Below are 18,202 nucleotides of genomic sequence, written 5' to 3'. Positions count from 1 at the left end.
GATCTACCTGCCCATATCTTGTCCCGCTTAGCTGTGACTGGAGCACATACCCCATATGAGAGTGGACCCCCTTGAGACCCTGGCATTCCCATAGGAACCATTCTGGAGCCCTACTGGGCACTCCCGATATACCCTTATCCCAGGACCTCCGGAGGGGAACAGGACCCGTCAGAGGGATTTATACCTATATCAATATACCCGCTCTCTTCCCAAGTGTGGGGGTGGGTATTTCCGGTGAGTGGGCTACTTACCCTAGGGGTCACCGAGCACCTCACCTTACCACCCACCACGGGGTTTCCTCCAGTATTTTCATATGAAGAAATCTGTCACCTATATGGACTAATTACACCACTTTGTCACCTTACTGGATCCCCAGCTTTTGCCACTTAGCCACTTTTCATTTTTTGTATGAAACATAGTTGTTTGCTGGCACTCAGTCACTTTAATTTTGATCTTAGTACCTATTCGCACTGGTCACTTTATTTGCTTATTATTTTGACATTTTATTGAACACACTGCACTTTTATTGGATTTATTTATATTTTATTTCCATACATTCTTTGTATGCACTTGGTCACCTTATTAACTTATTTGTTGCCATTATTCATTCATTTTAACACTTTATTGTTTTTTTCACCTTAGATTTACTATCACACCACATTTTAGCCCATTGTATGTAATTTATTGTGATATTTATTTATCTTTGTGCATTTTATTTATTGTACACACTTATCTTGCCAATACATCACTATATTTTTTAGTAGACAGCGCCATTCCCATACCCATACCTTCGTACTTTAATATAGCCTTTTGGCCATACTTCTGGGAGGCTGCAGTCTACTCACATACCCATTACTTATTCCATAGCGTGGAGTCCAACACCTTAAAAAAAAAAAATAAATAAATAAATAAAAATCTAAATTTAAAATTTTAGGCCAATTTGTTTTCTGCTACATATTTTTGGTAAAAAAAAATCGCAATAAGCGTATTTTGATTGATTTGCGCAAAAGTTATCGCATCTACTAGCTATGGGAAAGATTTTTGTCATTTTTATTTATTTATTTATTTTTTTACTAGTAATTGCGGCAATCTGCAATTATTCGCGGGACTGCGACATTGTGGCAGACAGATCAGACCCCTAACTGACATTTTTGACACTTTTGGGGGGACCAGTGACATTACTACAGTAATCAGTGCTAAAAATATGCACTGTTACTGCAATAATGACACTGGCAGGGAAGGGGTTAACACTGTGGGTGATCAATGGGTTAAATGTGAGCCTAGGGGATTGATTATAACTGTATGGGGGTGGGGCTTGTGAAATGACCATAGAGATCTGTGATCCTATATAGGAGGATAACAGGAGCTCTGTGATCATTCCAGAGAGAAGAATGGTCAGCTGTGTTTACAACAGCCGACCGTTCTTCTCACTCAGTGGGGAACGATCGTGGGTGTCAGGCGGCAATCGGAGCTGCCTGCCCAATGCATCGGAGTCCCCGCTGCCAAATGGGGGCAGGAGCGCGCTGCCAGTGGCGCGTGCTCGCCCCCTAGATGCAGGCGCGCGACCGACACAGCCTTACGTAGGTTAGTGCAGGAGGACCAGCCTGCCCTAGTACATAAGCGGTGGGCGGTCTGGAACCGGTTAAACATATGAGTCATCTCATGAGTAGTGATACATGGCAGCAACCAGAAAAATGTTATTGCAGGATCTCCAAAAAAATGTACTGCCAAAATCAAAGTACAACTAAGTAAAATCATGATGTTTATTAGTAAGCAGGAATAACACTCAGAGTCATGTAGACAACAGGTAGTGCATCTCCTTGCCATGGAGGACATGATAACATTAGCACTATATGCTATGCCCAACGCATTTCATCACAAATGACAAGACTAAAACTACTGCTAAAATGATTGCTCTCACTCTGATGATTGCGGCAATACCTTGCATGTGTGATTTGAACACCGTTTACATTTGCGGGCGAGACTTGCATATGGGTTTTCTTTGGTGTGTGAGCACCCTTGGATGGGGTCACTTTAAAATTTAATTTTTGTTCCATTTATTTTATTTCATTTTTCATTTTTTCACTGTCTCTTAAAAAAAAAAAAAAAAAAAAATCTGATCACTTTTTTGCTGTCACAAGGAATTTAAACATCCCTTGTGACAGTAATAGGCAGTGACAGGTACTCTTTATAGAGCGATCGGGGGGTCTAAAAGATTTCAGACCTCTTCTCTGCACTTAAAAGTATTCAAAACACCAAAATCTGAATTTTTGAATACTGTCATTTTTTATTTAAATCAGCACCATTGGCGTTGTGACTTCACTTCCGGGTTACAACATCGGAGACCCGATCTAAGCCAAATCAGGCTTCATTCAGGACTCGAACCAGTCGGCAGACATGACGGCTGCTCGCTCGGGTCTCCCAGGGGGACATTTTATCCCGCTCCTTGTGATAACAGCTGAGTGGCTGCCCAGTAGTGAACTGGACCTACAGCAGTATTTATTCCAGTGTGAATTGAAAGCTCAGGCCTAATCAGCAGCTTGTTTGGCAGCAAAGCCTTTAATGGAATAAAGTTGTATGTGGACCTCTGAGCAGTAGCATGGCGTATTCATTTCAACCCTTCTAGCATCTATGATTTGGCCCCTGATGATGTCATCTGTGAAGAAACGCATTGGGCAGAGCATAGTGTGCAGATGTCATCATGACTACCTTGGAGAGGAGATACACTGATATGAAGAATACTACAACTGGGCGTAAATGAACATCTGAGAGTGTATTACAAAGTTAATACATGATGGAAGTTCTACTTACATTCATAAGGAAATCAGACAACAAGCTAGACATGGGTGCTACTGTGGAAAAAGAATAAGGATGTCAAAGCAGAGTATACAAAGATGTATAAAAGTGACAATCCAATCCTACACAGATACAATTGGTGGAAAGTTACTTTTACATCCCACCTCCTATCTGCTGATAGGCAGCTTGTGATAAAGACTTCCTTGTAGACAGGATGATCTCCAGGTAAGAAGTTTTGCAACAGATTCCCAAAAAAAAAAATTCCTTAAATACAACGAGGCATGAGGCCAAACATACTGAAAGATAGGTTTGGGGGTTGCATAAACTATAACACATAAAAAAATATATATAAATAGCCATACATTTAACCAGGAATTTTTAAAGTGGTTCAAAAGGCTCAAGAGTTTTTTTTTAGCTTCATGCATTCTATGCATGAAGGTAAAAAACTTTCTCTGTGAAGCTGCCTCCCCAGCCCCACCTAATACTTACCTGAGCATCATATTGATTCAGTGATGTGCACAAGAGCCTCAGCTCTCTGGGGACATTCACTTCTCTTTGGCTGGCCATTGGCTCCTGCTCCTGTCAATCACAGGCAATGAGCCAATGAGGAGAAATGGGGGGGGGGGTGGTGGCTGAGCCATGGCTTTGCGTGTGAATGGACATGCAGGACATGCAGGAGCAGGAGTGTGCTAGCTCCGGTGCCCCCCATAGCAAGCTGCATGCTCTGAGGGCACTCGGCAGTAGGGAGGGGTCAGGAGCGCTGGCAGGGGACCCAAGAAGAGGAAGATGCACAGAGCAGGTGAGTATGACATGTTTTTTGTTTTTTTTTGTTTGTTTTTTTTTTTAAACAAGCCTTTAATTTCACTTTAAAGTCGTTCTAAAATCTAAACATTTTTTAATGTAATGCATGTGATCCATTATGGTCCCATTCGGAAGCAGTGCTCTCCCCTCAGTCTACTGTCACCGAACACAGTAAGAGCTATTGGTTTCTGCTGTTGTTGGTCAAATTCTACAAGGAGGGAGCAAGGGGTGGGGCCTCAGAATACTGTGTGTGTCTATTGGCACACACCACCTGCATGGGTATCCCCTTAGCACATGGCTTGCTGGGGGCACTCAGAGAAGAGGAGGAGCGGACAGCACTGGCGGGGGACTCTGGAAGAGGAGGTAAGGGACCACATTGTGCCATACCATTGCACAGAGCAGGTAAGTAGAAGATGTTTGATTATTTTAGTGAAAGAGAAGACTTTACAACCACTTTAAATTGAGGAACATAAATATGAAAATAAGTGTCAGAGCTCTCTTGCAGAATGTCCTCCATTTATTAATGCTTCACAGAGCACAATGTTTTGGGTGTATCGTATCCATCCCCAAGTGTTAGCATTTGCAGAGCACACTAGGCCTGAAATGTCCTGCAAACCATTTGTCCCCTGACCAGCTCACAGATCATATAATATATACCATAGTTAATGTAAAGAAAAAAACACAGGAACAGAACGGGGGAGGGACAGCTTTTAAACCCCCACCCCACACCTTGGACTATCAGGTCTTGTGATTCTCAAATGCCATATAGCATGCCACATCCACAAGTGCTGGTATCACTTTCTATCATAATGGTGGCCGCTGTCAACAGCCCATGAGAAGTGCATGTACTGCCTGTGTAGTTCCAGTAGAGGGCGATGTCACTTATCACTGGTGCTGAAGAACTGATGGAATGCAGGAAGAATGTGAGTTGTAGCTGCATTATAGGCAACATTTTATAGAAATTTGAATAATAAACATATTTACAGTATCGTACCTCTTTGCAGTGTCCAATGCATGTGTTGCCTGGTGCCTGCTACCCTTGAAGGAAGTTTCTGTGTTCTCCCACTCTGATACAGCACATTTTGTTTTTTATCATCTTTGATTTATTTTGAGATTACTTAGAAACAAATCACATAGAAAAGTAGAAAAATGTCTTTGCCTGTTGTGTTCATCTGCTTCACAATCAGATAGATGAAGAACCGTACAACTATGCCTAGATGTAATGTATCAAAATCCAATTAAAGACTCCTATAGGTTTATAGAAAGCAGAAGTTTTTTTGACCATGTGCTAAAACCTGTTACAGGGAAATGACAACATGGAAAGAAGAGTGATAAGGACCGAGAGAACATCACTCAGGCCAGCACCAACATGGAATTCTGTACTCTTCATCACTGTATAAACATGGACTTCTACACTCACCACCACTGCACCAACATAGACTTCTATACTCACCACCACTGCACCCACATGGCCTTCGGTACTCACCACTATTGCACCCACATGGCCTTCTGTACTCATCACCATTGCACCCACATGGCCTTCTGTACTCACCACCATTGCACCCACATGGCCTTCTGTACTCACCACCATTGCACCCACATGGCCTTCTGTACTCACCACCATTGCACCCACATGGCCTTCTGTACTCACCACCATTGCACCCACATGGCCTTCTGTACTCACCACCACTGCACCACCATGGATTTCTACACTCACCACCACTGCACCAACAGGAACTTCTACACTCACCACCACTGCACCCACATGGCCTTCTGTACACACCACCACTGCACCACCATGGACTTCTGCACTCATAACCACTACACCAGCATGGACTTCTGCATTTTCCACCACTGCACCAACATGGACTTTTGCCATCACCGCCACTACACCAGGATGAACTTCTGCACCTATTTTCCTCGTCACCAAAACTAACTTCTGCAATCACCACCATTGCATTCACATGGGCTTCTGTATATGATGCCACTGCACAACATGGAATTCTGCACTTACCACCAGTACGCCAACATGAACTTCTAAACTCATCATCCCTGCACCGAAATTTACTTCTACGATTGCCCCTGCTGCAGGCACATTGGTTTATGCACTTGCTGACAGTGCACCATCATGCACTTCAAATGTTACTACCTCTGCACTGGTATGCTTTTCTCCACTCACCACACCAACATCAGCTTCTGTATTCACCTCCATAGCACTGACAAGTGCTTCAAAATTCACTACCCCTGCACTGACATGCTCTTCTACAATTGCCACCACTTCACCCACATGGACTTCTGCACTCATCACCACTGCACAGACAGGCACTTCTGCACAATCAAAGATGCTCTAAGTTTTGCTTTTAATTAAAAAAAATATATATCAATCTAGAAAGTAAAAAAAAATATCATCTAATAAACTAGAATTGTATAAGACTGAAGTGTTGAAAGGTTACACAACATCAATTGGCGGGTCTGTGCGGGAAAACAGCAGACCAAACAGAAATAAACATAACCGCCAATCACGTTTAACTTCCGTAAAACTAAGAGGGGTATATGCTAATGCCAGGAGCCTAGCTAATAAGATGGATGAGTTGGACATGTTAGTACATGAGGAGGACATAGACCTTGTGGGAATAACAGAAACTTGGTTCGACCCCTCACATGACTGGCTGGCAAATATCCAAGGGTATTCGGTGTACCGGAAGGACAGGGTAGGAAAAAGAGGGGGAGGGGTATGTCTCTATGTCAAGAACAATATAAAGGTGCTAGAAAGGAGTGACATTACGGATGGGATGAGCATGGATTTAGAATCTGTGTGGGTTGAACTTGATAGGGAAGAAGATAAGGGAAAAGTAGTTGTGGGGGTTTGCTATAGGCCACCTAACCAAGGGGAGGAGGTAGAGCTGGAATTTTTAGCACTAATGGGTAAAGCGGCAAAACTGGGATCAGTCATCATATTGGGGGACTTCAATTATCCCGACATTGACTGGGAAGAGGGGACTGCACACTCACAGAAGGCCCGTCTATTCACGGAAACCTTACAGGATAACTACATGTCAAAGTTGGTGGATTCCCCTACTAGAGAGAATGCAATCGTGGATCTATTGATCACTAATGACCCAGACATAATCTCGGAGGTAGGAGTCCAGGACAACCTGGGCTCTAGCGATCACAGGATGATCACATTTAGTATAAATAACAATATAAAAAGGCAAGTGGGGAACATAAGAACCCTAAACTTCAGAAGGGCAGACTTTCCAAAATTGTACTCATTGATGGAAAGGGTAAACTGGGACCAAACCCTGGGATCCCTGACCACAGAGGAAAAATGGGAATGCTTTAGAACAATATTAAGCAAAGGCATCTTGCAGTGCATTCCTATGGGGAATAAATTTAGAAGAGACAAAGCCAAACCTGGCTGGCTAAACCGTAGCGTTAAAAAACTTATTAGGGGAAAAAAATTGGCCTTCAAGAAATATAAATCAGAGGGCACAGTATCGGCCTTCCAGCAATACAAGGAGGAAAATAAGAAGTGTAAACACGAAATCAAGATGGCTAAAATCAACTTTGAGAGACAAATAGCGGAGGATAGTAAAAAAAACCCAAAGAAATTCTTTAAATATATCAACAGCAAAAAAACTAGGGCAGAGCATATTGCACACATAATTAATGATGATGGGAGGATGGTTACAGAGGACACTGAAAAAGCAACCGTGCTGAATTCTTTTTTCTCGTCAGTCTTTACGCAGGAAAAGGAAGGGTACACTGACCATGACTGTATGGTTAGTAGTAATACACAGGACTTGCCACTATGGCTAACAGAGGGGGAAATCAGGGAAAGACTGGATAAACTTAACACAAACAAATCACCAGGCCCGGATGGCGTACATCCGAGAGTGCTCAAGGAACTTAGTATGGTTATATCTAGACCACTGTTCCTGATCTTTGCTGACAGTATTAGGACAGGAGATGTACCAGGGGATTGGAGGAAGGCTAACGTGATTCCGATATTCAAAAAGGGCCAGAGACATATCCCGGGAAATTATAGGCCTGTCAGTCTGACATCAATAATATGTAAACTTTTGGAGGGGATGATAAGGGACTATATCGTAGAGTATGCTAAAGACAACAACATCATCAGTAGTAACCAGCACGGGTTTACAAATGGGCGTTCTTGTCAAACCAATCTCTTAGCATTCTACGAGGAAGTGAGCTGTGAGCTAGATAGGGGGAGACCAGTGGATGTGGTGTACTTGGATTTCGCTAAGGCGTTTGATACAGTTCCCCACAAGCGCTTAATTTATAAAATAAGGTCTGCAGGTATCGACAGCAGGGTTTGCTCTTGGATACGGAACTGGCTAAAAGGCCGTGTCCAAAGGGTGGTAATAAACAGCGCATACTCAGACTGGTCTGAGGTAGTAAGCGGGGTGCCCCAGGGCTCAGTCCTGGGACCAACCTTGTACAATTTATTCATAAACAGCATTGAGGACTGGATCAGTAGTTCATTATCAGTTTTTGCAGATGACACAAAATTGGCCAGGGCAATAACTGCACAGCATGAAGCAGATATCCTACAGAATGACCTGGACAAAATTACGGAGTGGGCAACGACATGGCAAATGAGGTTTAATGTGGAGAAGTGTAAGGTTTTGCACTTGGGGACCAAAAACATAAAAACACAATACATGTTAGGAGGGGAACCCTTGGGGGACTCAAAAATGGAGAAAGATCTGGGAGTCTTGGTTGATGATAGATTAGGCAACAGCATGCAATGCCAAGCGGCAGCTTCCAAAGCCAACAGAATATTAGCATGCATAAAGAAAGGGATGTATTCCAGAGATAAGACTATAATCCTTCCACTTTATAAAACTCTGGTCCGACCGCATCTGGAGTATTCTGTCCAGTTCTGGTCGCCAGTCCTCAGGAGGGATGTGTTGGAGCTGGAGAAAGTCCAGAGAAGGGCAACTAAACTGATTAGGGGGTTGGAGGACCTTACCTATGAAGAGCGGCTGCAATCGCTCGATTTATTTTCCCTGGAGAAGAGACGTCTGAGAGGGGACATGATAGCAATTTATAAATATCTTAATGGGGATCTCAGCTTAGAAAAAAAGCTGTTCATTCGAAGGAATTGCATGAGGACTCGAGAACATACAATGCGATTAGAGGAGAAGCGTTTTAACCTCAGGCAACGTGGGGGGTTCTTTACTGTTAGGGCTACAAGATTGTGGAATTGTCTACCACAAGAGGTGGTTTCTGCGGGTAGTATGGTGACTTTCAAAAGACTCTTAGACTTACATCTCAAGGATCAGGAGATTAAGGGCTATGTTAGATGATTACAGTCACACACACCTACACAGGTTGAACTGGATGAACTATTGTCTTTATTCAACCTCACCTACTATGTAACTATGTAACTATGTAACTATGTTACCGTCTACAGTTCTAGCCACACAAGTCTGTTGTTGGTGAGGTTCATCGATGTTCAGCAGAGATGACAATAAGGTTCTATACTCTGATGACTTTTCCTGCTGACTGAATAAAAAGAGATTGTGGAACAAATCTTCTATGTCAGGATGACTTTTCAGTATCCGGATCTTCTTCTGATCACTGCTGTCCTCCACATCATCCATTACTATGATCACATTATCCTTCCCTGTAGACACACAAAGTATTCATAATAAGAGTTACATTCTTCCTTCTGTATGTTCAGGCCATCATCATCATCATTATCACCCACATCATAATTTATTACATTCACACTCTTCTTGAAGATAAAATTGCCATTAATTTACTTCCATCAGTGGCAATGTTAATGGGGAATCTATGGTAGAATCCCAAGTGTCTGTAGTGACTGGTGCTCAAAACAGAGAGTCATAGAGAGGCATAATGAGGTAGTATTGGAATTAATTAGCATTTTTTAACTCTCCCCTAAGTTTTTAGCAATAAGGATCTAGTATTTTTTTAAATTATCTTTTTTCACTTTTATGTGGCTCGTGGGAAGCAGTAGACTGTAGACATCCTTTATATTTCTCCTTGTAAGGTTTCCCAATACAGGGATTGGTATTCCTTTTGTCAAAGGCTGTTTTCTGTGAACAGAGGGTAATTATTTGACAACCCAGCCAATCACTGAGATTTAGGGGGCTAGTAATGCGTACTGGACAGGTGTTAAATATTTTCCCCATTTCTTGGCATCTGGTCTTCCCTCCATGGCTTATGCCATTATATGATGGTGCTGTGAGTTGTGTTTCTTTCTCTCCTAGACTATTAGGATCTATGGATTTACCATTGATGGATTTGTTCCTCCTGGGAGGTCTCTGGAAGATGTTGTCTGTCGGAAGATAATGCGTTAGGTCTTGAGGAAACGGCTACAGTTGTTCCCTACAAGAGAGGTGGTGAGTGACTGGCTGGGTAAGAACTATCACAAGAATCCATATCTCTAGTGAGCAAGTCCTATGTGTGTGTGTGTGTGTATATTCTGGCCAGCTTAATCCATGAATGTAGGAGATGGAAAATAATTGGGTAGAGTTTTGGAGATTTTGTATTCAGGCAAGCAATATTCAGGTATTCTGTGCCCCCCACCACCAACAACACCCTTTAAATTGATCTAATTTCCTCTTGAACATCATTGGTATCAATCCTTTCTTCTACACTGAGGAAAGAACCAACCCTGAGGTGAATGTGCCAGGACTTTATTACCAAGAAAGTATGTATAGGACATTCACAATTTTGTTTATTACTAAGCTGATTGTCAATCTCTATTGAAGTCAGAACCAATAGAATCACACAGTAAATTGTGTAATTTAATGTAAAAAAAAGTACTTACCAAAAAACAAATTGTAAATCTTCTGATGAACAAACTGACAAAATATGTATGGGTGAAAAAAATCTAAACACAAATAGTTAGACTAGGAGAAAAGCAAGGGGTGGAGACTCAGCATGACTTGGGGTGGGGGGGTGGGTTAACCTGTTCGGTTCGCACAGAACATCTCGAACAGGGAAAAATGTTCTAGCGAACATGCAAACTCCATTAAAGTCTATGGGACATGAACATGAAAAATCAAAAGTCCTCATTTTAAAGGCAGGCCAAAAAAGTGTATGGGGACCTGGGTACTGCCCTGGGGGACATGAATCAATGAAAAAAAAAAAAAAAAGTTTTTAATCTATCATTTTTACAGGAGCAGTGATTTTAATAATGCTTAAAGTGAAACAATAAAAATGAAAAATGATTTTAATTATCGTGCCTGGGGGGTGTAATGTTCTGGTACCTTTGGTACCCTAATTCCACTTTCTTTAAGTGTATGCGCCCCACCATTCTCTTTTGGTAAGGTGCGCATACACCTTTAAGACCGATGCTGTCATCATTGAGCGCCGCAGGAGTGGCTATTTCAACAGCCGGCGGTCTCACTAGCATTGTTCGTTCAACGCCGCATAACCTGCCTTGAAGCTCACATGCTTGCAAGCATACCTAGCTGTCGGAACCTCGCTGCTGATCCCTGTATCCCGCTACCGGATCACCCGCTCTTAACGAACCTCTCCTCTGCTACTTGCTACTAGTGATAAGTACCCCACAGGGGAATCCTCCATAACCTTCATACTAAAGCTTACACTATCTAGCTCTGCATACTAAAGACTGTTACTACATCTGCACTATCTAGATTGCTAGCTCTTGAGCCTACTATCATCTGCTCTTGCACTGGGTTAGTCTCTCCTGTATGTCATCTGCTATCCTATCATCTACTACCATACATGATTGCTAACCTATCTGCATCCCACCTGCTACTATCTCATTCTCAAGAACATTCCTCTCAAGTGTCTGTCACCTATCATCTCTACTCAACCCTGTCTCTTCAGCCTATCACCACTATACTACTATATACATAGATCACTCCAGGAACATCTTATTGAGTGTGTATATTTGTATGCTGAATTGAGACTATCCACATATGATGAGTCTTGGGAGTTGGGATTGGTATCTCAGCGTTTCTCTACATGACTACTGAAGTGGAATATTTCTGCAGCTGCAAATCCACATTATACAGAAAACGCAGGAGCGTTACAGATTGAACGAACCTTAAAATGGATTCAGCAAAAATAACCACTCAGGTGACACAATTAAAACAACAAGTAACTGCATTAATACACGCACTTACTGAATTAAAAGAAGACAATCAGGCTCTGACGCAGCAGGTGGCCAGACTGACACAACTTACCGCTGCTCAGTCCCCTGAACCCAAAATAAATCCTCCTCTAGTATTTACAGGCGATCGCAAAAAATTTTGTGAATTCAAAAACGCATGTGAGTTACTTTTCTTGCTAAAACCCCGTACCTACCTTACTGATCATATCAAGGTTTGCACTATTATTTCTTACCTAACAGGCGATCCACGGGCCTGGGCAGACTCTCTCTTTGAGAAAAACGATCAGCTTCTCAACTCCTACGCTTTATTTCTAGCAGAACTTACTAGCCTATATGATGACCCCAACAGGCAGAGTACTTCCGATCTTCAAGTGAGGTCCTTAAAACAAGGTAGGAGACCTGTGGAAGACTTTGTGGCAGAATTCAAGAGATGGACCCTTGATTCAGAGTGGAATGATGCATCTCTGAAAACTCAATTTAGGCTTGGCCTATCAGAGGCCATTAAAGACGAGCTCGCCCGAGCGGATTTGCCAAAAACCCTGGATGCATTGATACAACTCAGTATCACCATAGACAGAAGACTACGAGAAAGAAAGGCTGAAAAAATGGGAATGCCATTATCCAGTTCTTCTCGGATTTCGGCCGTTGACCCCACTCCTATGGAGGTAGGAACCATACGCCCACCTCTATCATCTACGGAAAGAGCCAGGAGACGATCTAGTAATCTCTGCTTATACTGTGCATCCCCGGATCACATGATAAATGTCTGTCCCCTTGTCTACAAAAAAAAAAAAAGGGTGAGTGTTCATATGTCCTCTTAGGGGGATTGACAACTTCAATTACTAACCCTTACCTTTTTGTTTGCTTGACATTACAGTGGGACCAGACCAGGATTACTACTAAGGCCATGATTGATACAGGATCTTGTGGAAATTATATTGACATACGTTTTGCTGCTTTAAATAAAGTCCCTATTATTTCCAAACCTAAACCTGTCTCAGTGAGTTTTATTAACGGTGTTCCTTTATCTTCTGGACCGATCACTGATCAGACACAAGCACTCTTAGTCACCACTAACGAGTCTCATATGGAGACCACCACCTTCGACCTAATACCTTCACCCCACTTTCCCATTATTTTGGGACTTCCCTGGTTACACACACATCAACCAACCATAGATTGGAAGGAACGGACCCTGGCCTTCCTCTCTTGCTATTGCGAGGGTACGTGTAACCTCCCGTCTTATGGGAAGATCCTGTCTGTGGTGACAGATGAGATTGCACCACTATGCTATCAGGATCTGTCTGAGGTTTTTCTTGAGAAAAATGCCCAAGCACTACCTCCCCATCGGGACTATGATTGTACTATTGATCTACTCCCAAATAGCAAATTGCCGTTCGGTCATGTTTATCCTCTTTCGCAGGAGGAACTTTCCCATCTCAAAGAATATTTGGATGAGAATTTGAAAAAAGGTTTTATTAGACCTTCCACTTCTTCCACAGCAGCAGGACTCTTTTTTGTCCGCAATAAGGACTCAAGTCTCAGGCCTATTATCGACTATAGGCAATTGAATGCTATTACAATAAAAGATCGCAATCCTCTACCGCTTATCCCTGAGCTCATTGAACAGGTGCGTGGAGCTACCTATTTTTCAAAATTGGACCTGAAAGGGGCATAGAATCTAATCCGAATCCGTGATGGAGATGAGTGGAAGACTGCATTCAGAACCAGATACGGATTGTTCGAATATCTTGTAATGCCATTCGGGCTATGCAACGCCCCTGCAGCCTTTCAACGATTTATAAACGATATCTTTAGAGACTTACTGGATGTCTGTGTTGTGGTATATCTGGACGATATACTTATATATTCACGACCCTTGTCTGAACATATAAAACATGTAAGACTTGTGTTATAGAGATTACTTGCACACAACCTATACGTAAAACTGAAAAAATGCTTGTTTCATAAAGAAGAGGTACTGTTTCTAGGATACATCATATCCAAAACAGGAATCAAGATGGATATGAGTAAGATATCCTGCATTCAGGATTGGCCTATACCAACCACCCGCAAAGCGCTACAGCGATTCCTTGGATTTTCAAATTTCTATAGGAAGTTCATCAAGAACTTCTCTGCCATTGTGAGACCCCTCACACAACTCACGAGCATTAAGAGACCATTCAAATGGTCAGATGAAGCAAATGAAGCTTTTCACCTGTTAAAGACAAATTTTACTTCTGCTCCCATACTACGCCATCCAGACCCATCCCTCCAATACATTCTGGAAGTAGATGCGTCAAACATGGCAGTAGGAGCAATACTCTCCCAACGACCAACTCACACTTCACCACCTCATCCAGTCGCCTTCTTTTCTAAATCCTTAAGCAGTCCAGAGGTAAATTACCCCGTGGGTGAAAAGGAACTGCTTGCTATAAAACTGGCTCTGGAGAATTGGCGACATCTACTCGAAGGCACCCGATTACCAATACTCATATACACAGATCATAAAAATCTTCAATATCTTCAGACTAACAAAACTCTCTCTCACCGGCAGGTACGATGGTCACTATTCTTCCTAAGGTTTAACTTCCTAGTGACCTACACACCTGCAGATAAGAATAAAAAGGCGGATGCACTATCACGACTAACTGAAGAAAATTACTTCGAAATCCCTTCCGTTCCTATAATACCTTACAAGCGTATTATTGGAGTTGTCCGTTCCTTGAAGGAAGAGGTTCTGCATAGTATAAGTTTGGATTCACCCCCACCACAACTAAATACTGATGCAGAAGGCTTCCTCTACTACAACGACAAACTTTACATACCCCCTACCATGCGCACCAAGATCTTGGAATTGTCGCATGATGTGCCTATGGCAGGACATATGGGTATGACAAAGACTCTTAATTTGCTTACCAGGCAGTTCTGGTGGCCTGACATGAAGACATCTATACAGAAATTCGTCTCTTCATGCAAAGTCTGTGCCAGGTCCAAAATTGACACTACGAGACCATCCGGTCTACTATGCAGTCTACCAATACCCCAGACTCCATGGGAAGTTATGTCCTTGGACTTTATAGTAGAACTATCTCCTTCCAAAGGATTTAATACCATCTTGGTGTCAGTGGACCATCTGACAAAAATGGCACATTTCATTGCTATTCGCAGACTACCTTCGTCCAAACAAACAGCGGAACTACTGATGAAACATGTCTTTAAGTTACATGGTATCCTGAAAACTCTTTTGTCTGACCGTGGATCACAATTCATCTCCAAGTTCTGGCAAGAACTATGTCACATACTACGAATTGAGCGAAAGCTCACTTCTCCCTACCATCCTCAGACCAACGGACAGACTGAAAGAGTCAACCAGTGCATCGAGCAATATTTACGTTGTTACACTTCATACCAACAGGATGATTGGGTGGATCTTCTCCCTCTGGCAGAATTTGCCTACAACAACGCAACCCACAGTACGACCAAGCAGAGTCCGTTCTACTTGAACTATGGGTTTCATCCCACTATTCCTCCACCACGCATCCTTCCTTCAAATAACCCAGTAGCCTCAGACTATCTTACCCAAATAAAGGACTCTCTGGGTTTAATACTACCATCGCACACGCTCATAGTCAACAAAAGAAGTACTATGATCTTCGTAGAAGACCTTCTCCTCAGTATGCTATTGGGGACCTCGTTTGGCTCTCAACAAAAAACTTAAGATTAAGGATCCCTAGCAAAAAGCTTGGGCCTCTGTTCTTGGGACCTTTCCCAATCAGGAAACTTATTGGAAAAGCTGCAATACAGCTCACATTACCAACAGACCTCAAAATACATCCCATCTTCCATGTGTCGCTACTGAAGCCCCATGTTCCTGACCAAGGAATAAGGCCTACTATCCCACCTCCACCTCCTGTACAAGTTGAAGGTGGAGAAGAATATGAGATAAAAGAGATTCTGGATTCTCGTATCCACAGAAGAAGACTTCAATATCTAGTCCGATGGAAGAACTATGAGCCCCAAGACGACACCTGGCTAAATACCTCTGACATACATGCCCCTAGACTAATTCGCAATTTTCACGCGAAATACCCGGAAAAACCAGCTCCAGAGGCCTTCAGGAGCCGGCCTTAAGGGGGGGGGGTACTGTAATGTTCTGGTACCTTTGGTACCCTAATTCCACTTTCTTTAAGTGTATGCGCCCCACCATTCTCATTTGGCAAGGTGCGCATACACCTTTAAGACCGATGCTGTCATCATTGAGCGCCGCAGGAGTGGCTATTTCAACAGCCGGCGGTCTCACTAGCATTGTTCGTTCAACGCCGCATAACCTGCCTTGAAGCTCACATGCTTGCAAGCATACCTCGCTGTCGGAACCTCGCTGCTGATCCCTGTATCCCGCTACCGGATCACCCGCTCTTACCGAACCTCTCCTCTGCTACTTGCTACTAGTGATAAGTACCCCACAGGGGAATCCTCCATAACCTTCATACTAAAGCTTACACTATCTAGCTCTGCATACTAAAGACTGTTACTACATCTGCACTATCTAGATTGCTAGCTCTTGAGCCTACTATCATCTGCTCTTGCACTGGGTTAGTCTCTCCTGTATGTCATCTGCTATCCTATCATCTACTACCATACATGATTGCTAACCTATCTGCATCCCACCTGCTACTATCTCATTCTCAAGAACATTCCTCTCAAGTGTCTGTCACCTATCATCTCTACTCAAACCTGTCTCTTCAGCCTATCACCACTATACTACTATATACATAGATCACTCCAGGAACATCTTATTGAGTGTGTATATTTGTATGCTGAATTGAGACTATCCACATATGATGAGTCTTGGGAGTTGGGATTGGTATCTCAGCGTTTCTCTACATGACTACTGAAGTGGAATATTTCTGCAGCTGCAAATCCACATTATACAGAAAACGCAGGAGCGTTACAGGGGGACCCCTTAATGTGCCTGTAAAGTGGCACATTTGTACGATGTATGGAGCCTGCTGCAGCAATGCTGACATTTGTAAAGGAAAAAATATCATTTAAACTTGCTCGCAGCTGTAATGTATTGTCGGCTCCCGGAAATACAGATAAAAAATGGTGTGGGGTCCCCCCTAAAATCCATACCAGACCCTTATCCGAGCACACAGCCTGGCTGGAATGGATGGGGGTGGGGGACGAGTGAGTGCCCCCTCCTGAACCATACCAGGCCACATGCCCTCAACATGGTGGGTTGGGTGCTTTGGGGCGGGGGGGCTCTGCCCCCCCACCCCAAAGCACCTTGCCCCCATCTTGATGGGGACAGGGGTCTCTTCCCAACAATCGTGGGCTGTACTTGTGGGGGTCTGCGGGGGGAGGATTATCGGAATCTGGAAGCCCTCTTTAACAAGGGGGCCCCCAGACCCCGCCCCCCCGTGTGAATGAATATCGGGTATATCGTACCTCTACCCATCGACCCATTCACCAAAAAAGTGTACAGAAAAATAAAGACAAAAGCCAGTTTTTGACAAGTCCTTTATTAAAAAATAAAAAAATAGTGCCCCCCCCCCATGTAAATCCATCATCAATCACGTCACCCGCCGCCACACACCCGAAAAACAGAAAAAAAAAGAAGCTCTTGCCTCTTCAGACGCTTCTCACATAATGAGCTGTTTGAGTTTGACAGCTCTTTTATAGGGATCTGAAGTCACGGGCACCCCATAATGCACTGCTTAGGTGCAGTGATTAAATTACTGACGTCACGTCAGAAGGGGACACCACTTGGTGGCACCGCCCCTTCTGACTTAACATCAGTCATCTGCCTTTGACCAATCATGGCACAGATTATTTGATTGGCCAAAGCATGGAGGTCAGAGTCCATGCTTTGGCCAATCACACAATGCACTGCCAACGTGCAGTGCATTATGGATGTGGGAATTCGAAGTTCCCACGAAGGAGCCCATTTGTTCACCATTCGGGGAACGGGCGAACGGGCAATGTACGAGTCGAACTAACGTTTGACTTGAACACGAAGCTCAACCCTAAAAGAATAGTGTGGGCATGTCAACATCCTTGTGAACAGCAACTAAATATCTAAAAACATGTATTATAAATGAAAAAAAGACTGTTTCAAAAAAACTTTTTGTTATAAAACATTTTCAATAAAATTACATGTCTTCATAAATTTAGGCCAAAATGCATTCTGTTGCATGTCTTTGGTAAAAAAAAATAAACCCAAGAAGTGTATTGGTTTGTGTAAAAGTTATAGAGTTTGCAAACTATTTAACCACTTTACCCCCACTCACTGTGCCTCTACTGCGGCACAGTGGCTCGTTCCCGTCCAGCGACGTAGACCTACGTTGCTGGACTCCTCCCCTTGTGGGCGGCGCGCGCCCGCCGCCGGAGATTCGCTCCCGCTGTATTCAGTCACAGCGGGAGTTGGGCCAGGGGAGGAGCGGCGGCGATCGCCGCTGCTCTTCC

General features: G+C 43.2%; 1 protein-coding gene across 1 annotated transcript in view; it reads right to left on the bottom strand.

The window, feature by feature from the left end:
• Positions 1-5,698: 5,698 nt before the first annotated feature.
• The window catches only part of LOC309558420 (uncharacterized protein), a gene marked incomplete at its 3' end in the record, with an annotated part of 48,945 nt that continues 36,441 nt past the window's right edge, over positions 5,699-18,202 (bottom strand). Inside the window, exons 9-10 of the mRNA XM_082261494.1 lie at positions 9,029-9,250; positions 5,699-5,925 (exon numbers count right to left, since the gene is read on the bottom strand). Coding sequence (XP_082117620.1) covers positions 5,699-5,925; positions 9,029-9,250 — 449 coding nt within the window. The remainder of the gene's footprint in view (positions 5,926-9,028; positions 9,251-18,202) is intronic.

This window comes from Pelophylax lessonae, assembly GCF_965119305.1.
Source record: "Pelophylax lessonae genome assembly, chromosome: 6".
Classification (NCBI taxonomy): Eukaryota; Metazoa; Chordata; class Amphibia; order Anura; family Ranidae; genus Pelophylax; species Pelophylax lessonae.
This window is presented reverse-complemented; position numbering and strand designations above follow the sequence as displayed.